We start from the raw sequence: 15,522 nt of genomic DNA on the forward strand, positions 1-15,522 counted from the left end.
GGCTCAAGTGCAAAGTGCTGCAGGAATCATGGTGGTGCAATGTCTCAGTCTAATAGGAACCATGGCATGAACAACTCTCCCATATCATGGCAACATACAGTTTTCCTCTTCATGCTCTTTCTGATCTCAAAGGCCTCACCTGAACAACATTTGGGTTTGTAGCATTGAGTTCAGCAGTGCTACCAATATCCTGAGTTTCATCATTTGCTATGATGAAGATTATCGAAGATGAACTAAAAGTCACTCTCTTTTTTGGCCTGTCCACAACCTTTTCAGAAATGACAATGGGTTTGATTGGCTTTTCACTTCTGACTCTAACAGTGCGATCTTTAATTGCCCACTTGATCCTCATAATACGAGAGCAGAGGAGCTGCATTAGGCACCATCGATACTGTTGAAATGATCACAGAAATACCAGTTTTACTTTGTCATTCATTAATAGTTAATACAAGAACATTTTGTCAAGATTACTTGTTTGGAAATTCAAACATATGGACTAATACCACCCAACTGACAGGAAAGTTACACTCAGTTAATGAGGCACATTTAGACCGGATCATTATACTCAGATGGTTTACTATTCTGGTCTGACTTGGCCCAAACGCAACAGAGCAACAAGTGAGACACTGCAGTTTGTGCTGCTTCCTCATAGCTCCAGGTACCAAGGTTTGACCATGACCTTGGGTGCTAACTGCACATTCAAACCATGGCCAAGGATGCTTTGATTTCTTCCTACATCCCAAAAAGTGTTGTTGGTAAGTTAGTTGGCCACTGGAAATGACCTCAATGTATGCAAGTAGCAAGGATTAAAGGGACAGTTGATGAGGGAATAAGTGGGACTGCTCTGCTGGGAGCAAGAATGGACCCAGTGGATTGATGGCCTCCTGTGTAAACAATCAAGCTCCACTTTTAATGTCCTCCTGTACTGTCCTAGTAAGCTATCAGAGCTGAAGTGCAGTTAGGGTACATGCTAAACTAGCCATCAACACCCACACTCACTGACTTTGGGAAACAAGATTTTGCTCTGCACAGGACATGTTTAAATGAGGGCCAGGCATACTTGTATATGGCAAGCCAGTTCAATGGGTGGAAATCCAACAGAAATCCCATTATTAATGATTTTCTAGAAAATGCCATTGGGAATGTAACACGTATGGACCTCACTCAAAGAAAAACTTACCTATAATTCTGTTTGAACTTCTTACTAACCTCCAAGGCCAAATAAATAGAATCTGAACTGTTTTCAGCCGTACACCAGGAGGGGCTTAATTGGAGAGGTGGGGCAGAGGACAGGGAAGTACAAGGACATCAATTCCTTAACTTATCTCTCCAGTTAAAAACAGCTAGGTCAAAGAGGAGGAACCTCCACATCAATATCACAAATATTTACAGCCTTGCCAAATTCAGGGAATGCAAGATTACATGTTACTTCTATAAAAGATGTGATAAGTATTACAACATACCTTTCTGCTCATGAAGGTATAAATGATGGGATTAGATGTTGTGCTCGATTTGGCAAGAAGTGAAACTATGATGGTTACAGAGGGGGTAATAACATCAGTGTAACCATAAACCACCATAAAGGACGTCACAGCATATGGCAGCAAACAAGAGAAGGCCACAGAGATCATGAAGAAGCACATCTTTGACATATTCTTCTCATATGTTAAGATCCTTGCAAATCGGGCCATCTGAAGGTCTTGAATGTTTCGAAGCTGCATAAACATGAAAGACAAGTCATAAATTTAAAAGGTCAGTCAGGCAATTATGCTTCCTTGGATTTGCTTCTGCTTATCAGGAAGGTCCCGACTCATGCCAAAGTCCAATTCACTAGGCTCTTCATAAGCTATCAAGTCCCACTATAGAACCTGACCCTGGATTTTATTGTGCGCTCGTACTGGGATCATTACTGGACATGGCCACAAAAGAGACAAGAGAAAGAAAAAAGTTAATCAAATTGCGCAACTGCTGGCCAATTCCTCTTTCCCTGATATAAAATTACAGAGAGGCATTCTGGAGTCAATTCCAGTTGAGTGACCCCAAATTAAATCAGAATGCAAATCAATCATGGGCAAAACAGCTCAGTTTCACAGAGGGAATCCCCCTGCACCTGATGCCCACCTACCAAAGGAGAACCGCTAACTAGGGATGTTTTTATTAACCGTCCAAATCGTTCCCATTTCAAGGAAGTGCCTGCAGAGAAACTTTCACAGTGATTACACAAGTAGTTAATACATGTAGACAAGCTGACAATATACCTACCTTCATTAAAATCTAATAATAACTTATTTATAGATCACGTTTCATACAAACGATGTGATAAAGTGTAAATTTAAAAATAAAAGACAAAATGTTACTTTAAAAACAAGGTTAAATTAATAGCTTTTGAGCTGGAGTTGAAAAGCGTCAACTGAGTCTATGTTCCTCATAGAATTAGGTAATATTTCCACTGTTTAGGGGTGTAGTTTAAAAAGCTGACCTGACAATTTTCTTTTTAGTGAGGGTAATTAATTTTAAGAGACTGACGGAAGACCTGAAAGCTCAAGCAGGATTTTTAAAAGTGTTGCATTTTGAAAAACATCTGGGCAGTTGAAATGTTTGTAAATCATAATTTATAATCTCTCCTTAAACCTGTCCACCACCGATTTGTCAAAACAGAAGCTATACTGCTAGAAGAGACAGTGGCTCAAAATACTGTTTTTTGGTTTAACTACAGAGCTAATAACAGATTGGATACTTGTTAATCATAAACACAGGAGATTCTGCAGATAGTGGAAATCAAGAGCAACACATACAAAATGCTAGAGGAGCTCCCAGCTTCTCACTTCATCCTCCTTCCCTCACCTAGCTTCACATCTGTCACCTTCTAGCTTGTACTCATTCCTTTCCCTGACCTTATTCTTGCTTTTCCCTCCTTTTCCAGTTCTGATGAAGGGTCTCAGCCTGAAAAGTCAACTGTTTATTTCCCACCATAGATGCTGCCTGATCTTCTCCAGCAGTGTGCATGTTTTACTTCGAATACTTGTAGTGGCTTTAAACTGGTCCAGCCAGTTTGTGCTGCAACATTACACACTGTCAGAGAAACAGATCCTTCTCAACAAACAGGGTGCAAAGGATAGAAAGAGTAGGGTGGGGGGGGGGCGGTGAACATTGGTTTTATATAAATATTCCAGAATACAGATTGACAAGTTACAGACAGGAAATCCAAGTCTTTTCTCTTAAACAAGATGCATTGTTATTTTTTTTTAATACAAAAGGTAGACAAGAATCACAGAGGGAAGACAACCCAATTGGCAGGCTCAAGTATGGAGAACAGAAGTCTATAGATGTTGGTTAGGAGGACTCATTTGCATGAGCTGCCTGCTTTACATACCCTGCAAGGCCAAGATTAAAATTGCAGATGTGTTAAATTTAAAACCACCAGCCTCAATATTTAAGTAGCAACCTACATTCTAGGCCCTGGTCAAATGTTTCCTTCTCAACTCAGATTGGGTGAGAGGGGTGGGGGAATAATTAATGTTCCACTCATTTTGGGTGTTTATAACGTTCTCCCCATGGATAATTTGCAAAGTTAATTTCATAAATATTAAAAGGGAAACATGAAAATCAAATAAATGATAGCAACCTTGAAACTATGCATATTACACAAACGAGATGGAAGGAAAGCAGGGTAGGATTTTTGACTATAATTTTACAATGGATCATGAGGAGAATCATGTAGGCATTTCAGACGCCAAGATGTGAAGTGTTAGGAAAGCAGTAATTCTGAATCAACCCAGTAATGATTTATACAGTGCAGATATATTTGGAATCTTCTGATTAAGGTGAGAATCCAAAACAAGATGATTGAGAGCAGATGATATGAGGAAGGATGAAAGGGATGGTCAAATGTCCCATCTGGAGAAGTCATAAAAGGCCTTAGTTTTGGACACAGCTTTCTAGGCACCAAGTATCTTTATAAAGTCCAAAGTTAGCAGGTAAGAAATATGTTCATAACTCTAGCTGGGAATGCATCAACTTTCACAGAAGGGTAAAAGGCCTCTTCTCCCCATACTTGATATCAGGCACTGTATCGTGAGGTAATGTTTGTGATGTTCCCATAAAACATATTTTCTTCAGGGCAGAAGACTGTTAAAGCTGGTTGAAACTGTGTTCAGACAATTTACAGAGTTCACACGGTGTGTCCCCTTACTTTGTACTGTTTGGAAACCACTTATAGTAATACTTCTTACAAGATATGTATTTTCTAAACAAACTCATTTTCACACTCACTGGCAGAAAGCGGTATAGCAGCTAAACTAAGTTTTTCACCTTCCTCATTTTTCATTGGTCAAGTATTAGCACATTACCCACATGATGTAAAATCATTTTAATTATATACCCTATTAACTAATATATCACTATCCAAGGAACTTTTTTTAATCTTATCTATAAGAAATTTTTCAGAAACATCATCTTTATTCCTTCGTCTTACATCCCTTAGCATTGCTTCTCAACTCTTTACTTTGCTTAGTATTTGTATGTTTGTACTCCAAAATAAACTGAAATCTTGAAATTAAGACTGCTTGTCATTCCTGACTCCCTAAGCTTCAGAAATTAAACAGATCCAACAGTACTTTGGCCTTAAGTTCTACTTACCATTCTTACAGTATACAAAATATTCCCATAACAGTAAGTTATGACACCTAGAGGGACAAGCAGGCATCCCAGGAATAAAAAGAGGATAAACGAGGTGTCACTGGGGTTTCTCGCGTCCCAGTTCACTGAGCAGCCTAGTCTATGCACCTCCAGAGTATATCTGTTCCAGCCAATTAGTGGCGCTCCGCTCCAGACCAGTGAGTAAAGCCAGATGTAGGTGATGGCTCGCCAAGCCCAGGAGAAATCAATTGCCGTCGCATTCACCATTCGGAGGTAACGCTCATATGCCAAGACAGTCAGCGATATTATTGATGAAATTCCTGTCAAGTTTAATGAAATGGATACATTAAGTTCTTTTCACAGGAGATAAACTTAACAGTAACTAACATCTCTTCTCAATTGTTATTTCCACTGTGGGACTTCTGAGTCTTGGAGGATCTAGTGTTTTCCCAGTGTAAATGACGAATAAGCTCTTCTGACTTCCTGCTGGGTACAGGTATCGATTTTAACCAATATTTCGATGACAAACTCTTCCTTCTTCATCACGGATAAGGTCTTGGCACGTCTAGTCCAGTGGTATACTCTATATACCCCTGTGGTCCATCCTTCCTGATTGGAAAAGGACTAACCAATCAGGTTTCCACTGTCCCACCTGGTTTACAATCACATTCCAGTTCTTACTTGGAATGAGACCTTCATCTTTGTTAAAGTTCTTTTTCTTTAGTTTTATTTCAATGGCTTTCTTCACCAAGCAGTCCCAAAACCTACTGACGCAGACAGTAATTTTTGCCTTTGGAGTCAAAGCTATAGCCATTGAGAAATCAATTTTCTGCTACTGCTGATTTCTCCAGGAACCCAAACTGATAAACCAGGAAACCTAACAACGATGAGGAACCCATCGCTACTGCCCATCTTCCCTATATTTCCATGGTTTCTGGAAGGATTGCCAGGATCCTGAAGAAATACCGGATTGATACCATCCACAAACCCGTAAGCTCAAATCCAAGCTTTTGCAAGTGAAAGATTACCTGGGATACAGGTTGGCTGGTGTTTACAGGCTTCCCTGTGAATGTGGAGCAGCATTTATCGGCCAGACGGGATATGGAGTGGAAACCTGAATCAAGGAGCACAGGTGGTGTTTCTTTTTGGGTCACCCGGAGAAATCATCAGCAGCAGAACACTGCATTTGCAATGGCCATAGATGGAACAAAAATACTGTGCCGTGCCAATGGTTTTTGGGACTGCCTGGTGAAGGAAGCCATTGAAATAAAACTAGAGAAAAAGAATTTTAACAAAGATGAAGATCTCACTTCAAGTAAGAACTGGAATTCAATTATGAACAAGGTGGGACAGCGGAAACTGATTGGTTAGTCCTCAACCAGTCAGGAGGGACGGACAATAGGGGAAATATATACAACTGGACGAGATGTGTCAAGGCATCATCCCTGATGAAGATTGTCATTGAAGCATCAGTTAAGATTGACACTGGGAAGAGTTCATTCAACTTGAGTCTTTTTTGCAATAACAGGAATAATAGACTTATATTAAAATTGTAAATCGTATCTTGGAACTACCATTCCAGGAACACACAGCCACCTTCTGCTTAGAATAGTAATCAAATCGACAGTTCCTAGAAAATTCATCATGGATGCAAAGGCATTCAAGTTAGATGATGATAGAAAAGTCAAATTGTGTAACCCAGGGGACAGATACACAATGTTTGGCTTTAATTTAATATCTCGAAACTAGGCCTTAGGTTCTGGGGTAGGGATTTGCCATGCTGGAATATTTAGTCAGTATTTGAGTCAGTTCCCCTTACAAAGGTTATTGAATATGGATATGGTTGATTACTAAAAGCAGAATTGAGCAAAAAGCCCCAAAGTTCATGAAAGTGAGCTCAGATCGTTTGCTGCACATTGCTGTTCCCTCTTCATCTACCTTCTCACTGCATTACTTAATTTGAGTAGGAGATGCTGGGCAGCTTTCTATAACCACAGCTACTTTGGAACTGTTCTTTGTCTTGTTACCGTATACAGCTGCCTCTGAGGCAGTTCAATACAAGACCACAAGTGAGTGAGGTACAGAGTGATTTTGGTGTTCTTATGCATGAAATACTGAAGTTAGCAGGCAGATACAGCAAGTAGTTAAGAGGGCAAAAAGCACATCAACTTTTATTGCAAACGTGTCTGACTTTAGAAATAGGAATATTCCATTACAATTGCACCAGGGTTAGGGCTTTAATGCTTTGGCAACAGGGGGCTCTGGATAACCTAGCCCCTGGGGCTCGCTTGTGGCTATGCATGGAGTCCAACTCTGTTGTCAATTCCTCCTTGCCAGCCATACTGTTCTCTAAGTTAGAGAGGCCTGGGACTTCAAAAAGTTTGAGTTTTGCTTTGAAAAATTCCATCAAATTCTAAATCAGATTAGGAGCGTTCTGAATTTACCAGAGACCTCTGTACAGACACCACTCTGTTTCAATCACTCCTTTCTACCCTCATGATCAGATAAAACCTACCATGCTTGGAGGGAGAAGGGACTAGTTTCTATTGAAGACCTGTACATAGAGGGACGGTTTGCAACATCTAGTCTGCTGATAGAGAAATTTGAGCTGCCTCGTTTGCACTTTTTTCATTACTGTATTTGCAAATTTGACAGTACATTCAATCTAAGATTTGTAACTTTGAAATCTTTCTAGGGGAACATATGTTTTTTGATATCTTAAAGAACTGTCCTGACTCCAGGCATCTCATTTCTAAGTTTGTACGTTTGTTTTATAATTGCACTGTAGCATCTGCTGTGAAGATTAGAGATGCCTGGAGAGAGGAGTTGGGCATTGAATTATCTGAAGCTGCCTGCGATAAGTGTTTGTCTATGATACAGGCTTGCTCTGTTAACAGCAGGCACCAACTAATCCAGTTTAAAGTTGTCCATCGTCTCCATTACTCTAAACTCAGATTGCACAGGATTTACCCTTCAGTCTCGCCAATGTGTGATAGATGCCAAGGGACGGAAGCCACGTTGTCACACACCTTTTGGTTTTGCCCATTACTGACTGGATCTTGGTCCAAGATATTCACCTGGTACCCAAAGGCCTATAAAAGATCCTTCTCCTTGGAAGCTGGTCTCGCTATATTTGGCTGCTCGCAATCTACTATTTGTTTCCCTGCAGCCATACAACAGTCTCTGATGCTGAGGATGATTGTTGCCAAAAGACTTATCTTGATGGAATGGAAATCACCCTCTCCCCCTTCCTTTTGGAGATGGATGGCTGATATGATCTCAGTCATACAGATGGAGAAACTTAGGATCTTGAGAACCAATTCAATTAAAAAATTTTCGGCTATCTGGGATCCATTTCTTGCCTACCTGGACGAGGCCGGGGGCGGATGAGCAATTTCACCCCAGCTGATTTCTCACGGCCCTCATTTGAGATTTAATGTTTAGTATTCCTGAGCACTTTGTACAATAGGCAACCCCCTAATATTATATCTTTTTTTTGCTTATTTCTTTTTTATACATGTCTGAGCTGGTATGTTTTTGTTGATCTTTTTTTTTTGAAAATTTTTTAAAGAAAAATAAAAGAAACAATTGCACCAGGGTACTATGCAAAGTTTTGATTCCCCTACCAAGGATCTAGAAGCAAAATTCAAAGTAGATTTATTATCAAACTAGGTACATGTTACAATGCACTACATTGAGATTCATTTTATTGTTGATAGTTGCATGAAAATAAAAATACAATAATGATAAACAAAGATCAACGAACATCCAATGTCCACAAAACAGACTGTGTAAATAAAAACACTGAGAAACACGAGTTACACTGGAGACGCACCAGGCCCATCTCTGGGATGTGAAGATTGCCTAACAAGTGGCTAAGTAGGTTAAGTCTGTACTGTCTAAAATTTAGAACAATGAAGGATGATCGTATTGAAACCTAGAGGGTATGACTAGGTAGATAGAGATTCTTTTTCCCCCATGGAACTCAAGTAGACACTTAAGGCAGCATTCATTTCACCTGGAAGGTGGTGAGTCTCTGGACTGCTCTGCTTCACAGAATTGTGGCTAGTAGATGTAGATTAACTCTGAGAGATTGAAGGCTATTGGGATCTAACACAGAGAAATTGAGGCATGGCCCAGCTGAATGACAGGCAGGCTTGTGGGGTTGGGTAGCCTACTCCAGCTCCTTGTGTAGAGGGAGATCAATTTCAAGCAAGTTATTGGATCTGAATTCCTTACACGTTCATCCATCTACTTTATAAAAAGTAAAATAACAGTCCAGCCCAAGAGGGCAGAACACTTCAAGGTTGAAGTACCAGAAAGCCATCAGGGATCGCTGTGTACTTTGCTTCCTGGAAACATCACTCACTCCCACCATTTCTGACACAGTGCTACCGCCAGATAACTACACTATTCACCATAAAGATAGGGCAGCCCAGTCTTTTAAAAGGTAGAGAAGGCAGAAAGCTTTATGGTTAACTTATGGCAATGCACAGATGTGGTGGGTCTGTCTCAATCCTGCTCACCTGACCTGGAACTTTTAACAGTTAAAAGTCATTCATTTTATCTGCAGAGTGACTTTTCTGCCATCATCCTGGTAGCAGTGTACATTCCATTTCGGGCCAATGTCAGGCAAGCATAGAAGATCAGCAGTCATGAAACAGCACACCCTGATGGACAACAGCAGTACCTTCACTGGGCCGCTGCTTATTGATTACAGCCCAATGTACAGCACAATCATACCCTCAGTTTGAATCAGCAAGCTTCAAAATCTGGGTCTCTGAATCTCCCTTTGCAATTTCTTTGCCACAGTCAGTGCAGATCGGAAGTAGAATCTCCACCTTGCCATCAATCAGCACTGGCGCACCTCAAGGATGTGTGCTTAACCCACTGCTCTGCAGCAAGGTACAGCTCAAACACCATTGAGAAATTTGCCAATGACTGTTGGCTGAATTTCAGATGGAGACAAGGAGATGTACAGGAGTAATATAGACAAACTGGTTGAGTGGTGTTGCAAGAACAAATTATAGGTCAGTTAACCTAACATTACTGGTTGGGAAAATGCTGAGTCTATTATTAAGGATGAGGTTTCAGAGTACTTGGAGACTAATGATAAAATAAGTCAAAGTCTGTGTGGGCACATGGCCAATTGGTTAAGGCATTGGACTAGCTACCTGAAGGTCGTGAGTTCGAGCCCCAGCCGAAGAAACGTGTTGCATCCTTGAGCAAAGCTCTTAATCACACATTGCTCTGCGACGACACTGGTGCCAAGCTGTATGGGTCCTAATGCCCTTCCCTTGGACAACATTGGTGTCGTGGAGAGGGGAGACTTACAGCATGAGCAACTGCTAGTCTTCCATACAACCTTGCCCAGGCCTGCACCCTGGAGAGTGAAGACTTTCCAGGCGCACACCCATAGTCTCGCAAGACTAACGGATGCCTTAAAAAAAAAGTCAAAGTCAGCATGGCTTCTCTACAGGGAAATCTTGCCTGACAAATATGTTGGATTTCTTTGAGGAAGTAACAAGCAGGGTGGATAAAGGAGAGATGGTGGATGTCATTTACATGGATTTTCAGAAGGGGAAAAATAAAATCAAAATAGCAGTTATGACGGGTAGGATAGTTTGAAGTGTGTATATTTTAATGCTAGGAGTATTATTGGCAAGGGTGATGAACTTAGGGCATGGATCAGTACATGGAATTATAATGTTGTAGCTATTACTGAAACCTTGTTGACAGAGGGATAGAAATGGGTGATTACTATACCAGGCTTTCAAAGTTTCAGAAAAGATAGAGGTGTGTGGGTGTCCCTAATCAGGGACAACATCACAGTTGCACTCAGAGGACACATAATGGAGGGGTCAGACACCGAGTCCATTTGGGTAGAACTCAGGAATAGGAAATATGCAATTACACTGCTGGGATTGTACCACAGACACAGAGGAACAAATAGGAATGAGGTGATAGCTTGATAGGGTAGGTGATAGGGCAGTTGTGGAGATAGTGCAGGGCACAAGGTTTCAAGTTCTTGGATCAGTGGAATCTTTTCTGGGGAAGGGATGACCTGTACAAGATCTGTACCCATTCTCAGCCATTGAGAAACATATGTAATCAACTCAAAGAAATGCATAAAAATAATAGAGTTGTTGTCATGGGGGATTTCAAATTCCCTAATATAACCTGGGACCTTCTTAGTGTAAGAGGTTTTGATGGGACTGACTTTTGTATTCAAGAAGGTTTCTTAAGTCAATATGTGGATGGTCCAACCAGAAGAAGGGGCAGTACTGAACTTGTTGTTGGGTAATGAGCTGGGCCAGGTGACTGCATTTTCAGTGGGTGAACAGTTAAGGAACAGTGCCACAACTCCTTAGCTTTCAGCATAGCTATCGTCAAGCGTAGGTATGGTCCTTGTGGGAGAGCTTTAAATTAGAGGAGGGCATTAGGCAGGAACTAACCATTAATTGGGAACGCTTTCTTCTGGCAAGTCCACATCAGACATTTGGAGGATGTTTAAAGATTGTTTTCATATCAGCAGTACAGTGCATAGGGCACAAGAAAGGTATATTCCTGTTAGAAGGAAGGATGTGGGTGGAAAGACGAGAGAACATTGGATGTCCAGCGAGGTGATGAATTTGGTCAAGGAAAAGGAGAAGTATGTAAAGCTTTAGAAGTCAGGATCAAATGAAGCACATGAGGAGTACAAAGAAGCCAGAAAAGAACTAAAGGAGGGAATTAGGAAAACCAGGGAGGGCCATGAAAAGTTCTTGCCAAGTAGTATTAAGGCGAATCCCATGGCATTCTCTGCATACCTCAAGAGTAGAAGGATAACTAGGGAGAGGGTGGTACCACACAAGGATAAAGGGGATAACATTTGCTTGGATGCAGAGAATGTGAGAGAAGTACTTACTGAGTACTTTGCGTCAGTATTTACTAAGGAAAAGAGTATGAAGGTCGAGGAGCTTAGCTGTGACTGTATAAATATGTTAGGGCATTTAGAGGTCGAGGAGGAAGCGTTGGGCCTCCTAATGAACATTAAGGTGGATAAGTTCCCAGGACCTGATGGGATTTACCCCAGGTTATTGGAGGAGGAAAGAGATGAGATTGCAGCGGCCTTGACCAGTATCTCATGTCCTCTCTAGCCACAAGTGATGTCCCAGAGGACTGCTGAGTAGCTAATGTTGTACCTCTATTTAAGAAGAAACAAGGGAAGGTACTGGGAACTATAGATGGGTGAGTCTCACGTCACTGGCAGGGAAGCAGCTGCAGAAAGTTCTTAAGGATAGGATGTATGAAAATTTGGAAATCCATGGCCTTCGGAGTTGGAAGCAGAGTTAAGATGGTGCTAAACGGCAACTCCTTTGCTTGTGTCTTCTGAAACACCTCTATTTCCATCTTTAATATCTTTATTTTTCCCTTTCAGGGTTCTTTTGAAGACTCTGACCTGGAGTTACATACAGACTTTGGTTCTTTGTGGGAATAGGACCCATTCTTGGGGTTTTAGGACTGGTTGTTGTTCGGCACGCCAAGGGTTCGGCCTGAGAGACGGCCTAGTGTTTGGAAGCCTAAGATCTCGGGGCTCTGGAGATGGGCGGATTGAGGGTCAGTGTCACAGCCAGAGACTCGTGTGTCGCGGGGAGGCCGGAAAATGTTTTGCTGTGAGCCCAAAGACCCAAGATCTTTGCGATCTTCAGGCACAGAGCTCATAAAAAGCGATGAAATGGACTTTTTAACATTGTAAACCAGTGGGTTGTTGTTATGTCTCCCGCTTGCTGTGAAAATGGGGGACACCTCCCTCTCCCTTACTAGGGAGAGAGAGAACCTATGGTTTGTCAAATGCCGGATGAATTGCGATGGACTTTGGGGTAACTGCAAGGTCTGTGTCGTTGCTGTCGCTTAGCTCACACTTGTGCTCAGTAGCAGGTGAGTTTTTTTTGCCGGGGGGAGGTATTGTTACCTTGGTGCTGCTTACTCATGGGAGGGGGGAGCTGAGGTGGGGGGGACTTTGGGGTTCTCATGTTTAACTGTCGTTCATTCTTTGGGGCACTTCTCTGCTTTCACGGATGTTTTGCAAAGAAAAAGCATTTCAGGATGCATATTGTACACATTTCTCTGACATTAAATTGAACCTTTGAACCTTTTAATTAGGGAGAGGCAGCATTGCTTTGTGCGTGCCTGGTTGTGCCTTACCAAGTTGATTGAGCTTTTTTTTGATAAGGTGACAAGAGAAATCGATGAGGGTAGGGCAGTGGATGTTGTTTACATGTATTTCAGTAAGATATTAGACAAAGTCTCTCATGGGAGGGTAATCCAGAAGATTAAGACGCATGGGATCTCCGGTGAATTGACTGTTAGGATTCAGCACTGGCTCACACATGGAAGACAGAGGGTGTTGGTTATAGGGACTTACTGAGATTGAGCAGAGGTCTGTAATAAGAGGAGTTCTGCAGGGATCTGTGCTGAGACCTCTGTTGTTTGTGTTGTACATAAATGAAGTGGATGAAAAAGTAGATGGGTGGATTTGTAAATTTGCAGATGATACCAAGATTGGTAGAATTGAGGATATTGTAGAAGACTGGCAAAAGATACAGCATGATGTAGACCAGTTGCAGATATGGGCTGAGAAATGGCAATGGAGTTTAACCCAGAGAATGTGAAGTGTTGTACGTCAGTAGGGCAAATGCAAGGAGACAGCACACTGCTAAGGGCAAGATCCTTAAGTACTGCTGAGCCAAGCGATCTTGGTTCATAGCTCTTTGAAAGTGGCTACACAGGTGGTTAAGGCGGCTTATGGAACACTTGCTTTTGTTAGTCGAAACACTGAGTTCAAAAGTCAGGAGGTTAGGTTGCAAATTTATAATATTCTGGTTAGATCACATTTGGGGTATTGTGTACAGTTCTGGTCGGCCCACTATAGGAAGGATGTTGAGGCTTTGGAGACAGTGAAGAGTTTTACCAGGATGCTGACTGGTTTAGAGGGCATGTGCTATCTCAAGAGGATGGATAGACTTAGTTTCCTCTGGAGCATCAGAGCCTGAGGGGAGATCTGACAGGTTTACAAGATTATGAGAGGCATATATAGTCGACCGAGTATCTCTCACAAAATGCTGGAGGAATTTTCCAGCTCTACTTCACCCCCTCCTTCACCCATCACCTACCACCTTGTACTTCTTCCTCCCCTCCTCCCACCTTCTTACTTTGACTTCTCATCTTTTTCCCCCCAGTCCTGATAAAGGGTCTCAGCCCAAAACGTCAACTGTTTACTCTTTTCCATGGAGGCTGCCTGACCAGCTGAGTTCCTCTAGCATTGTGTGTGTTGCTTTGGATCTCTAGCATCTACAGATTTCCTCGTGTTTTTGGATAATCTGTTTCCCAGGGTGCAAAGGTCGAATACCAGAAGGCATGCATTAAAGGTGAGAGGGGGTAGGTTCAAATGGGATGTGAGGGGCAAGTTTTATTTAAAACTCAGAGTGGAGGATGCCTGGAATGCACTGCCTGGTATGGTGATAGTCGCAAATACATTAGAGGCTTTAAGACATGTTTAGGTAGGCACAGATGTAAAGGATATGGACACTGTGCAGGTAGGAGAGATTAGTGTTAAGTGTTTTTGATTTGCTTTTTAGCAGGTTCAGCACACCATCATAGGTTCTATGTTCTAAATTAATATGTACTGCAATTCACACAAAATGCTGGTGGAACACAGCAGGCCAGGCAGCATCTATACGAAGAGGTACAGTTGACGTTTCAGGCCGAGACCCTTCGTCAGGACTAACTGAAAGAAGAGCTAGTAAGAGATTTGAAAGTGGGAGGGGGAGGGGGAGATCTGAAATGATAGGAGAAGACAGGAGGGTGAGGGATGGAGCTAAGAGCTGGAAAGTTGAATGGCAAAAGGGATACAAGACTGGAGAAGGGAGAGGAGCATGGGACGGGAGGCCTAGGGAGAAAGAAAGGGGGAGGGGAGCACCAGAGGAAGATGGAGAGCAGACAAGGAGTTATTGTGAAAGGGACAGAGAGAAAAAAAAAGCAAAAAAAGAGAAAAAATAATAAATAAATAAGGGATGGGGTAAGAATGGGGAGGAGGGGCATTAACGTGAGTTAGAGAAGTCAATGTTCATGCCATCAGGTTGAAGGCTACCCAGACGGAATACAAGATGTTGTTCCTCCAAACTGAGTGTGGCTTCATCTTGACAGTAGAGGAGGCAGTGGATAGACATGTCAGAATGGGAATGGGTCGTGGAATTAAAATGTGTGGCCACTGGGAGATCCTGCTTTCTCTGGCAGACAGAGTGTAGGTGTTAAGTGAAATGGTCTCCCAGTCTGCGTCGGGTCTCACCAATATATAGAAGGCCGCACTGGGAGCACCGTCTCACCAATATATAGACGGCCTCCAATCCGATGGCATGAAACACCTTATATTCTGTCTGGGTAGCCTCCAACCTGATGGCATGAACATTGACTTCTCAAACTTCCATTAATGCCCCTCCTCCCCATTCTTACCCCATCCCTTATTTATTTATTATTTTCCCCTTTTTTTCCTCTTGCTCTTTTTTCTCCCTCTGTCCCTCCAACTAAAACTCCTTGCCCGCTCTCCATCTTCCTCTGGTGCTCCCCTCCCCCTCTCTTTCTCCCTAGGCCTCCCGTCCCATGATCCTCTCCCTTCTCCAGCCTTGTATCCCTTTTGCCAATCAACTTTCCGGCTCTTAGCTCCATCCCTCCCCCTCCTGTCTTCTCCCATCATTTCAGATCTCCCCCTCTGATGCACTATCAATTATTCCAAAAGACTGGAACTAGAGTAAATACTGAAAGGCTTTTATTAATGTAAATAGACCAATGTCCATGCTGAGTATCTGTCCTGGACTGAGGAAGGAGCAGTGACACAATCGCCTT

The 15,522-nt window shown here is 42.2% G+C and overlaps 1 protein-coding gene across 2 annotated transcripts in view; it reads right to left on the reverse strand.

Annotated features, from left to right (window-relative positions):
• The window catches only part of opn3 (opsin 3), a 39,857-nt gene continuing 24,335 nt past the window's right edge, over positions 1-15,522 (reverse strand). Inside the window, exons 2-4 of one of the 2 annotated variants that reach the window (XM_072267034.1) lie at positions 4,786-4,958; positions 1,464-1,715; positions 1-391 (exon numbers count right to left, since the gene is read on the reverse strand). In XM_072267034.1, coding sequence (XP_072123135.1) covers positions 110-391; positions 1,464-1,715; positions 4,786-4,958 — 707 coding nt within the window. In that variant the 3' untranslated portion in view covers positions 1-109. Of the gene's footprint in view, positions 392-1,463; positions 1,716-4,638; positions 4,959-15,522 lie in introns of both variants that reach the window. The other variant, XM_072267033.1, reaches the window with a different exon arrangement.

This window comes from Mobula birostris, chromosome 8 (assembly GCF_030028105.1).
Source record: "Mobula birostris isolate sMobBir1 chromosome 8, sMobBir1.hap1, whole genome shotgun sequence".
In the NCBI taxonomy this organism is placed as follows: domain Eukaryota; kingdom Metazoa; phylum Chordata; class Chondrichthyes; order Myliobatiformes; family Myliobatidae; genus Mobula; species Mobula birostris.